Genomic DNA, 12,750 nt, shown 5'->3' with positions numbered 1-12,750 from the left:
AACATATCTATGCAAAAATTGTATAACCAAATTATATTTGTACTGCTCTTTTATAATTAGATAAATTATTTTAAAATTGTATTTTAATTAATCTATATTATAAAAAGTAAACCACATATTTGATAATCTCCAGTAACACTTTATATATATATATATATTACCAATGACACTTTCTAGAAAACAAAACATTTAATGTGTGTGTATTAAGGCAAAACTTATTTTTATAAGATGTCTTAGACGAACGCACAAATTTATTTATAAAACCATATTCATCAGAAAAAAATCTAACTAATAAAAACATTGGAGAATATTAAAAATTATATATATATATATATATATATATATATATATATATATGTATATATTACCAATGACACTTTCTAAAAAACAAAACATTTAATGTGTGTGTATTAAGGTAAAACTTATTTTTATAAGATGTCTTAGACGAACGCACAAATTTATTTATAAAACCATCATTCATCAGAAAAAAATCTAACTAATAAAAACATTGGAGAATATTAAAATAAAATACAAATGTAAATTAATGTGTGTAGGAAAATTTGAAGAAATTAATTAAAAGTCTAGATATTTAATCTTTGGCTATTAACTTTTATTTTAGAATATCACATCTGGTAGAAAGTCTTTAATTGAAAAAAACGTATTATATAAAATAAAAATTAAAACAGTGGACAAAACTAGACAGCTTAAATGCTATATAAAGACTAAACCGACCCTTCTTGGCTCCCGTATCCCCTCGCAGTACTCAACATATACTAACAACAACATAATAACAGGAAGAAGAGAAAAGAGTTAAACATCATAAATGGCGGCGAGTTGCGTAATAACATCCCCTGAGGAAGAACACACACCAAAACTAGACCTTGGAAACATACAGACGCCACTTGTCTTCAACCCTTCAATGCTTAACCTCCAAGCCACTATCCCAAGCCAGTTCATTTGGCCTGACGATGAGAAACCTTGCCTCGAAGCTCCCGAGCTTGACGTTCCCCTCATCGATCTCCAAAACTTCCTCTGTGATAGTCACTCCACTTTAGATGCTTCCAGGCTCATCTCCGAGGCCTGTAACAAGCACGGCTTCTTCCTCGTGGTCAATCACGGCATCAGCGAGCAGCTTATATCTGACGCTCATGAATACATGTCCCGCTTTTTCGACATGCCTCTCTCTGAGAAACAGAGGATTCAGAGAAAAGCAGGCGAGAGCTGTGGCTACGCAAGCAGTTTCACTGGCCGCTTCTCCACCAAGCTTCCATGGAAGGAAACCCTTTCTTTCCAGTTTCGCGACGACAAGAGCCGCCCCAAAAACGTTCAAGATTACTTCTGCGATGCGTTGGGACATGAATTTGAGCCATTTGGGTAAACGTTAAAACGGAGCAATAAAATAAAAGAGAGAAAAAATCAAATCTTTAACATGTCTTTTGTCCTTTCCTCCTCTTGCTTTTTGTCCTTTAAAAGAAAGTTAAAAGGAAAGAAAAAAAGAAAAAACAGAGCATGAACCGGTTTTCTCTATACCGGACTGGTAAAACCACTGTACCGTATAACATTAGAAGACTTATGTTACTTTTGGTTTGTTGTTGCAGGAAAGTGTATCAAGAGTACTGTGAGGCAATGAGTTCTCTGTCACTGAAGATCATGGAGCTTCTGGGGATAAGTTTAGGCGTATCCGGAGAATACTTCAAATCATTTTTCGAAGAAAATGATTCCATAATGAGATTAAATTACTACCCTCCATGTCAAAAACCAGATCTTACTTTTGGAACAGGACCTCATTGTGATCCAACTTCTCTTACCATCCTTCACCAAGACCATGTTCATGGCCTTCAAGTCTTTGTCGATAATCAGTGGCGCTCCATTAGTCCCAACCCGAAGGCCTTTGTGGTCAATATCGGTGATACTTTCATGGTAAACATGTAAAGAAAATTCCCTTTTCTTGGTTAGAACTTAGAAATATACTAAACCGGGGTTAATCTGGTTTTTGTAGGCTCTATCAAACAATAGATACAAAAGCTGCTTGCACCGGGCGGTGGTGAACAGTAAGAGCGAGAGGAAATCACTTGCCTTCTTCTTGTGTCCGAAGAAGGACAGAGTAGTGAAGCCACCAAGAGAGCTTTTGGACAGCAACATAGCAAGGAGATACCCTGACTTCACTTGGTCCATGTTTCTTGAGTTTACTCAGAAACACTATAGAGCAGACATGAACACTCTCCAGGCTTTCACAGATTGGCTCACCAACAAACGCAACATCCAATAAATAAAACCAATATATATATATATATATGTCTTTGTCTTGTTAGTTACTATGTTCTTTATATTTCATGTATATGGTAAGAGATCAATAACACCCTTAGTGTTTCATTTCGAAACCGTTAAAGTACGTTATTGATTACATACAACTATTTAGAAAATCAAGAAGTTAGAATCTCGAGTATAGGAGAATTAATACAAAAATAGTGAACAGATCAAATGTCTACGACAAACAAATACAAATTAAGGTTAAAGAGAAACTACGTGCATCATACATCATCTTAGAGCTTCATCAGAGAAAACAAAACATATGGGCCACCATAACCTAACTAAAAATACTTTCTTTCACACAACCATAATTAAGACTTCGAAGTGATAGATGGATTTGCGTTCTCTAATCTGTAGTTTAAAGTAATCGCATTTCATTACTTTCGTCTATTTAATAAATAGTACACACAGAAAAACACTAAATACTCTAATTTACAGTGATTAAACTCCAGTACGTATATATGTAAGCTTGTTTTTGTGGTTGGGTCCATAAGAAATAAACACTATTCATCGAGTAGCATGTTGTATATTTATGGTCGCCTCAAGAAATTTTTGACCAGCTTTTCATGTGTTTATAACAATTTTGGATAGATCCACATGTACTTATAGCCTTTTAGGAAATTACATGCATTAGCTTCATACTTTTCAATAAATTCCTCTTAGTCCAGTGATCATTTGAAGCAAATAAAAAAAATGAGGGTACGAAAACAACGCGAAAAAGAGATTAAGACGTGGATAGACATAACTTTTGATTTCAATCTCGAAAATAGGAAATCTCGACAATGATTTCAATCTTCTCACCATCTGATCTTTTAAAAAGTTGTTGGAAATATTTCTAAGAGATGTAACTCTCGTATGAATTTAAAATTAGGTCCATTAGATGATCACTCTAGAAGATATCAAAATTTGACAAACTTGCTTGCCGGACCGATATTTTAACCAGACTGGCCTGAACATGTTACATGGTAAACTTTGGTATTTACAGACTTGTCTTAAATCTTGGATGCTTGGGTTTTGTAAAGAAACATAATACAAGTTCTTTTGAACATGTTACATCAATGTGTTAAGTTAACCTATACAAACTCCAAAGATTTAAGAAGGACGTAACGCTACTCAGTAGAACTGTAGAAGTTTCGCCATAACAAAAAATTGAGAAGAACAAAATAAAGGCAAAAGCAGACAATAAAAAAAACAAAAAAATGGAAAGAAGCAAAAGGCAATACCATTTCAATGATTCAAAGTAAGGCGGATCCATGTTGCTCTATCTATTCAAATCCATTCACTTAATGGATTAGCTTTCCTCTGCTTTGTCTTCTTCTCCAGCTCACCCCATTCTTTTAAGAGAAACAAAACAAATTTTTGTATATAAAAAATGTTTGATTCAAATGGATGCATGATCCATATTGGATTCTTATGACACATATATTTTAGTTTCGAATATTATGAATCTTGTATTATATGAGTATGCTAATATTAGTAGACTAGGATTTGTTAGCGTTAACCGTTAGCTTGCTAGCTGGCGAATGAAACACATGCATGTATAGACAAAAGTGTAATCCTACAGTTAAGTATAATTAGAAGATCAGTTTTACACAAGGACTTGGTCTTCTTCTCTTTCTTCAGGTCCTCTCTTACTAGTCAAAGTAGTTAAAATCTTGATATATAATCAGAAACATGTAAAGAAAATTACAGCAGTATATATAACCAGATCACAGGAACGAACACAGAAATAGTATGATTCAATTTAATTGTTGGGTATATATGTTGTTACAATTAAACTTGTTTATGACCCTTAAGAATCCACCATATACACATGATGACTGATCTGCCAAAATCATTGATCAGGAAGGTGACGGACTATTTTTAGATGATAATCTATTAACAACTGAAACACTGAGAAAACCGGATAATTAACTGGTGTCGGAATCTCTAAAACATTGCAAGTGTATAGAATATAAACACACGAGGGAATGATATCAGTACACACTGGGAGTAAATTTTACTTTATTTTAAAGGAAAAAATAAAAGGTTGGTTAAAGTAGATTTTATTTTATTATAGATAGCATACAAAAGCAGAAATGGCATAGAATTGAAAATATTCTAAAACACTGAAGAATATATATGATTGGCCCATAGAAACTGTGAGCCCAACCTCGATCAATTTTAGTAATTCGAACAAGAAAACATTGAAAGGTATATGACCTCTGCGTGGCTAATTCTAAGTTACTAATTGATAACTAGTGGTTAATTTGGCTCAATTCTATAGATATTGTAGCAGATTAACCAGCTGTGACCAACTATGGGTCTGACTGGTGTAACCGCAGCGGTTGCGGTTGCGGTTGCGGGAGTTTGCGGGTGCGGATAGTTGCGGTTTTAAGCGTTTTCTAGAGATTTGTACGACTGGTACAGCTGTTAGAAATTGTTGCGTTTGCGGGATTCTTATGACTGGTAAACTACCAAACACAACATCTATTAAATAATAATTTAACAATATTTACATTTTAGGTAATTATAAAAATATTAAAAATCATAATAATATGATAAATATAAAATTTATATTTATAAAATCATATTATTCAATTTTAAAAATTTATAGAAAATATTTTAGTTTTGAATTTTTATAATATAAATTGAAATATAATATGAATATATTTTACAATTTCTATTATTTCAATTGAAAATTTTTATTGAATATTTTTAGTATTATTTTATTTATTCTGTTTTTAAAGAAAAAAAATTTACCCTCCCGCAACCGCCCGCAACCGCAAACGCTAGCTGAAACCAGCTTTTGATTTTAAGAGGTTCGGAGCGGTTTGAAGCGATTTGTAGCGTTTTCTGTGATTGTTTCGAAACGTCAACAACGGCTATGAACCGCAAAAGCTGCGTTTGCGGGTGGTAGCGGGAAAACCAGTCAGCTCCTATATTAAAATGAACGCGCTGCAGATTAATCAACTGATTATATTGCCACTATTTCCAATAAATACTAAAAATCCTTGGACTACAAAATTATATTGACTTGATAATTCGTTGGGTCCGTTAATGACATACAACCTTTTGGTGTGGACGTGGATGTTTAATATTGGGCTTCTGCTAATGGGCCAAATTACTTTTGCTGCAGCCCAGTCACCTGTTTTAGATTTGAACCTATCAGTAAGTCACGTTTGCTTTTGGATATCATGCGATCACATGTAGCTATTTTGGAACACTAGGAGTCTAGGAGAATATCTTATAGTATTTGATTTTAAGATAATAACTAAATAACATAATTGTATAGAAATTAACACAAAACAATAGATGGAATATAATCCTAGTTAAGCATGTGTATGTTTATTTGTACGTGTTTAATAAAACCTTTTAAAATCATATGTGCCTATATAACAAACTTTCATCCAAAACACATCGATTGAGCAGGTAAAGAGATCGTTCTATTAATCATCAACTAGGTGTTGTGTCCGCTCAAGCGGGCCTAATCATTTTATAATTACCAACTAAATATCATGATAAGTTATTGGTTATGATCTTTAAGTTTTTAATAGAATATCAAATTATTTATATATGAAATTTATGTATTAAAATACATATATTCATTATTTCGTTAATTTCTTGAAAGCTTTCATATATATAGTAGAAATATTTTCACTATATATTTTTGCAACTAATTTTATTTATGATTGAAAGATATTCTTTTAGATGATATATATATAGAAATCATTTTTTAATCTTTACTAAAAATATTCTTGGATAATAACAAAATATGTATATGAATTAACTTTTTTATTTTAATAATATTTTTATTATATCAGTTTTAATGAGTTATCTGATTTCATAAAGATTAAATTCATTTTTATGTTTGGGTTTTATTATATTAAATCATAATTACTAAATATTTTATAGTTACTCATTAATATATGCGTTACTAACTAAAAGACTATGATAATAAATTATTATTTTATTTCATTTGAAAATTATTACACTTTAATTATATTTTTTGAAATTTCTTTGTACACATATTTATTATATAGAAATAAATTTTGAAAGTCACTTAATATTCTCTTTTCAAATATATAAAATTAAAAAATTATTTGATTAATATTTAGTTATATAATTTATGTTTTCAACTTTATATTTTATAAAAAATTCAGATAACAACACAACATACATATAGGAATTATATTTATATTTTAATATATTTTTAGATTTTGGATAAATCTTACTATTATTAATTTTAATCAATTATCTAATTAAATAAATTAATTTTCGTTTTTATTTTTAGATTAGTTATATATTTTATTCATTAAGGGTAGTATCGATATTAACCACTCTAACTTTTAACGTGGGAGCTTCGTTGCGAAAAATTACTTCGCAAATAATAGTATAGATAGATAGATCTGTTAAAACTAAAACTAAATTACAATTTAGAATTAATCCTCATTTTTATTTAATATTTACCAAAAAAAACTTGTGTTATTAAATGATCATAACTAAATCAGTTTAATTAAATTGATATATTAGACCAAAGATAACGATTTTAAAAACTAATTACATCTCGGTTTATTTTGTTTTCAGAACAAAATCCAACAATACACTATCAAGCAAATATATATAATGATTATTCAGTTGTGTACATATCAAGGCATTGTTTCTCATATTTCATGTTTTGGTTCATTTTCTCTAAGAGCATCATTATTAGTCATCTCTTAAGGCATTCCTTAGAGAGAGGACCACAAAACACTAGGACCAAAGAAGAAGAAAGGAGAAAAAACTCATAATTAAGAGATGGCCCTTGTATCAATATGACCAAAAAAAAAGAAAAAGAAAACAAAGTTAAGGAACTTCCACTCAAATCCCACCAATACTGATGCTCTTTACCATTGTATATTTATCGTTTTTTTCAAAAAAAAAAATACAAATCATATTTGATGAACAATTGTATGGTTTATTTAAAGGGCTAAAATGCAAAATATATTTAAAATACTTAATTTGGTTAACTATTATCAAAAGCTATTTTTCCCATAAAATAAAAATAATAATTCTGTATTCTTCTAAAATCAATAACATTCCAAGTTTTTTTTTCCTATTCTTAATATTTTCAAGTTTTACTACTATTTTAATAATAGCTATCTATTTAAACAAACAACCTAAGGAAAAAAAGAATGAAATAATTTGCATATATATTAGGCGTGATTCACTCATATATTACTTTCCTTTCTGTAAAATTTTAAGAAAAGTTTTAAATTAATAATACTTTTAGTAATACAATTATCCCTGCGAATTCAGATAATTCGGTTTAGGTATTTTTGGTTTTGGTTTATTCGGTCCGGGCATAATTCTACAGAAGTGAACCAAAAAATTGGTTCAGTTCGATTTTCGATTATTTTGGTTTTAAATTTAATTTCCGAATTAATCGTTGTTTTCTTTTGGATAGATTTTGGTATAATTTTCTACAAAATTAGGATATTTTAGGCTAAATTCGGTTGTTTTTAGTTAAATTCGGTTATTTCGAGTAATTTGGTTCGTATTTTTTGTTTTATTTCAGGTATTTACGGATATTTTTGGTTTTTCATATTTTCAAAAAAAAAAATCAAAAACCAAACCGAACCAAAAACCAAAAACTAAATTAATTTTTAAAACCATTCCGAACCAAACCGTAATCAAGATCATAACGGAACCGAAAACTGAAAATTTCGGTTCGGTTTAAAACCACAAGGCTAAATACAATATAATACGAAAGAAACGTTAAATATATATGATTTGAATGTTATATAAATACCTAAATCAATTTTTTTTTGAAAAATTACATAACACGATACAATATCGTAATACTTGGTTTCAACAATAAACTAAAGTAGTGCAAATACAACCATTAAATTATTATGTTTAAAATGTTTATATATTTAACGTAAAACTAGATTTTGACCCGCGCTTTTGAAGCCCGGGATATTTTACGATGAAAAATTTCACTAATAATTTAATAAATATTTTGGTTATTTTTAAAGAGTGTGTATTTAAAATATTTTTGCATTTAAATCAGCATTGTTAAATTCAACCCGATTGTGATTATACCGGTTAATCCGGAGATTTGACAATTCAATTTATGTTTTTAAAATATTCATATTAAAAAATCACTAAAACCCGAGACTAACCGATTGAACTGATGGATGACCGATATGTAATCTAATAATCGAAATTTTATAAAGTTCACTATTTTGCAATTTATGAAATTATGACGTTTCTACAAAATTTTAAAGAGAAAATAATAGATATAAAATAATTAAGATTAATTATTGTATTATTTGGAAACATTGATAGTAGTATAAAAAATATATTGTTTGGAAACATTGATAGTAGTATAAAGAAATAAGTATATTGTTTGGAAACATGGATAGTAGTATAAAGAAAGGAACATTAGTGACTTAATGTATATTTAACTATAAAGTATAAAGGTGTATTTAATTTAAAAACTTACAAAATAAATGTTAGGTCCAACAGAATGTTTATGTTTTAATAAGATAGATAGATACCCGCATGGATGTGTAGATCAAGTTCTAGTAATTATTAATTATTGAATCACAAAAAACCCGGATCATTCCATATCTTAATCTCTTGGATCTGACACAAGCTGATGGAGAAGTACTTCAAGGATATCTTTGCTACAAACTGATATCACAATATGAGGCTAAATTAAACCCCACACGGACACGCAAATTAATAAATCATGGTCAACACTTACGTTATTAAGCTAAAGAACATCTTACAGATATAAGCTAAGCTGTCTCAGATCTTGCTCTTATAGCTCATCATTAGATCCGTGTACAAAAATAGTTCTTGATCAAATTAGTTAGCCATTTATAAACATATTATTCTTTTGTATGAAATACTATAAACAATAGTGTGATTGGAAATTCAAAATTACTTGATAAATGCCATCAAAGCTGTGATCGAGCCATGTAATTTGTATTCTTCAATGGTTTTTATTGGTTTGTCAGGATATCAGGATACTAATATATGGTTTTTAAAATTTTCTATTACGAATCTTAATCTGTTGAAAATTTCACAAATTAAACGTCTGAGACAATCTTTATTGGAACACAATCTGATTTGAATTTGATGACCATGAGTTTGTTGGGCGGCATCTCAAAGTTGATTAATAATTCATTCAGTTGCCAATGATTAATGATATAGCTAAAGATACCAAACGAATATCAGGGAGATCTCAACAACTCATAATGCGCATCTCTTAAGTGCATAAAACATTTGAACTGCTGTCATCTTGGCTTAAGTTCGTCAGACATATATAATTTAAGTGGATATTAATTATATCTAAAACTATTATACTTGTATGTGATTCTATTTATATGCTTTTGGGTATGCGTAGGAAAAGGGGAGGCAAAAGAAACCAAGATTTGGGGATATGTGTCATGTATAATAATATTGTGTCGTATCTTGAATTACAAAAGAAAGCAAGATTTTGTGATTGTATATTAGATAAGCTTTTATAGTTTCTTAAATTATAATAATATTTTAAATCCTTGAATAACAAACTAATATGAAAGTTCATAAACAGAAAGGTGGTTCTATATATGCATTGAATTTAGGCGGTTTCTTTATGTCAATATGCTTTTTCCTTATTGGAACAATCATCGTGTGATTATCATAATTTCATAAGTGTTTAACAATTTGTTTATATCAATGTATAAGTGAGCAATATTACAGTGGATTCTCCTATTTATGCTTGCAAGTAAATGTCATGACTCATGAAATTCTTGGGCTCCTTAATATGATACTATGTTTCTAGGTATATCTTATCTTCAAGTTTTTTTGGTCAACGTTATATTCGAGTTACCGGATTTCACTGAATATATGAACGTGTATAGGACCGATCAATGATTGAAGAGAAGTCATGTGATTCTAGATGTACATTTGTGATGTCATTTACGTTGTCAGTTGATGGTGTTATGGGGTTTACACGTATCCTGACACTTACTGACTTACGTATACGGTCATATGAAATTTGGTAATACCGATGTCATTTCTTTTGTACAATTTTGTGTATGTATGATGACATACGTTCACTTATCTGAACTTTTATTTACCACTTTTGAGTTGCTCAAACTATTGGGTTTCCCGATAAGGTTTTGTACTACTCCATAGTTTGATAACTCAATATGTCACAGAAATAGCGGTTCCTTCTCAATTATATATTTATATTATATAAAACCTTATATTCATACTAAAAACCCACATGAAAACATAACAATGAAATGATACAAAAGATGCTAGTAATGAAAGGGAAACCTGATAACTGAAATTTGGAGTTGATAAATAGAAGCAAAATGTAAAGCAAACACACTAAAACCTTATTGTGAGAAAATGATGTATTGCAAACATCTCAACTTAGTCTTTACAGTGTCTGCGTAGAATGATGGTGAACTTTATGACCTACAAATGCATAAAATCCTTTTGAAACTAACTTCAATACGCACTTGAACTTGTTTAAACCCAAGCTAAGCCTCCATCCAAGAATATATTTCAAGGCCTGCTCCCAAGATGAAGTTTCATGAAAGCTTTAGATATTTCTGCATTTAGCATACCATGAAGTTAGTTAGAACATCAACTGTATCTCTGTTGTAAGGTGCATGAATATATATATATATATATATATATAAATATATATATATCGGCCTGTCGAACTTAACATATATTTGTGTTCCATTGATGCACTATAAATATTTCATATTAGTTAATTATATACGTAGAGCTAGAGAATAACCTATTGCAGCAACGAACTAATGGTATCTACAAAACACTTTTCCTATATCCACTTAACAAGCTTCAATACCAAAACTATACAAATAAAATAAATTTGGAAATGAGTTCATATTTAGTTAAAAATTCAAACCAACAAATAAAGAAAAAAAGTAAGAGTTTTTGGAAGAGAGATCATACGATGAAGAAGTCTTTAGGACTACAGATGCTATAACATTTAGCATACCATGAAGTTAATTACGATTCTCAAGTATTAGTACCCGTCTAAAGTATCAACTCCTCAACTAGCTTCTGCTGCAACCAAGCTAAGTCCAAGCATCCAAAACTATTAACCTGTGTTGAATATAGTTTAATATAGTAAAAACCCTAGAATAATTGCAATTTACATGGCATGACAATACCTCGACTTGAATAGTGTGCATGAGCCTCTCATTGATTCTTGTGGTGAGGCAGCTGATGACTTCAAGTCCTAGCTCCTGAAGTGTCTCAAGCACTCTTGAGAGTGGCAAAGCTTCGGGCCTGACGAGTTGCTGCTCACAGCCACTTCGAAACCGCTCACGCATGGTTGCACCATCACACTCGCCGGATACGACTTGCCTAACTCGGATCCAGTTCTTGCTGGATCCGGACTCGATTTATATGTCTGACATGTTTCTCTGCTTAGCTCATCTCTTCTTGCACTGAGTTCTTTGATCCGTGTTTCCGTGTCCTTAATGAAATTCACCGCTCCGTTTACATGATCTGAAACAGCTCTCTTCCCCTAAAAATTCAATGAAATAGAAAAAAACATATTCATAACCCTAAAAGCCAAATCCCACCAAATCTTAGTTTATTGTACGAAACTAGTATACGGAAAATAAGAAATTTGAGAAAAAAGTGAGTAAGAATAAGAACCTTAATGTATTGGAGAGGTAGGTGAGTACGAAGCGAGGCAAAGAGTGTAGCCATCTCCTGTCTTCTCTGGCGTTCGATGTCACGGTGGAGAAGCTTCTTTTTCTTCTTATTGTCATCCATTTCACGGGGCATATCGGAGCCGCCGCTGCTGCCACCTTCGCCGGCTGAGCCAAATGGTCTCTGTCTCTGGTATGGATCCATAGTTTGACACTTTGAGCTTTAACAATGCCAAATCTCCTAGGATTTTGTGGTTATATATGTCCAATAATAGTTTAATTTCTTGTATTGTTTACTGGTTATCTTTTTTGTAATGTGAAGGATGGTGCCTTAAAGAAACAAATGGTTCTGTCTGTCTCCTTAGGTGAGAGGGAGGACCATTCTTTTTAATATATAAATACTAATTAGGAAGACCAAATAATGCAGCTTCCAGAATTGCTTTTTAACACAAGTTTTTCTACGAAATTTGGTTTTTAGCTATAACTTCTTTTTGGGGATGAGCCTAGCTAGGCCTTGAATCCTTGGCTCTTCGTAAAAACATCTTATATTGGTATTATTGGTAAAGAGTTTTACCTCTTTAAAAAAATTAGGTATCAATGGTGTTTAAACACTCATTCATTCTGAAAGGAACTGACTTTTTTTTTGTCAAACACTATGTAATATACAAAAGTGAATTTGGATTGTCATACAATAGCAGTACAAACCATTATGCTATATATGTATTGCTACAAAGTAATTTTTTTAAAAACAAAACAACCTTATTTTTATAGATAAATTATTTTC

At 30.7% G+C, this 12,750-nt stretch overlaps 2 protein-coding genes across 2 annotated transcripts; one reads left to right on the top strand and one right to left on the bottom strand.

The window, feature by feature from the left end:
• Positions 1-740: 740 nt before the first annotated feature.
• Positions 741-2,376, top strand: LOC108841768 (gibberellin 20 oxidase 1). The gene is made up of 3 exons (XM_018614530.2): positions 741-1,374; positions 1,599-1,920; positions 2,000-2,376. Exons 1-3 carry the CDS (start codon positions 824-826, stop codon positions 2,267-2,269), a joined length of 1,143 nt encoding a protein of 380 aa, XP_018470032.2. The 5' UTR covers positions 741-823; the 3' UTR covers positions 2,270-2,376.
• An 8,150-nt stretch (positions 2,377-10,526) lies between these two features.
• On the bottom strand, positions 10,527-12,341 carry LOC108840576 (transcription factor bHLH126). Its single transcript, XM_018613413.2, is given in 5 exon segments — positions 10,527-10,886; positions 11,303-11,409; positions 11,478-11,593; positions 11,596-11,836; positions 11,971-12,341. Coding segments are annotated over 4 exon segments (627 nt in total). The 5' UTR covers positions 12,172-12,341; the 3' UTR covers positions 10,527-10,886; positions 11,303-11,340.
• Positions 12,342-12,750: the final 409 nt, after the last annotated feature.

The sequence above is a fragment of the Raphanus sativus genome, chromosome 2 (genome assembly GCF_000801105.2).
Source record: "Raphanus sativus cultivar WK10039 chromosome 2, ASM80110v3, whole genome shotgun sequence".
Taxonomy (NCBI): Eukaryota; Viridiplantae; Streptophyta; class Magnoliopsida; order Brassicales; family Brassicaceae; genus Raphanus; species Raphanus sativus.
This window is presented reverse-complemented; position numbering and strand designations above follow the sequence as displayed.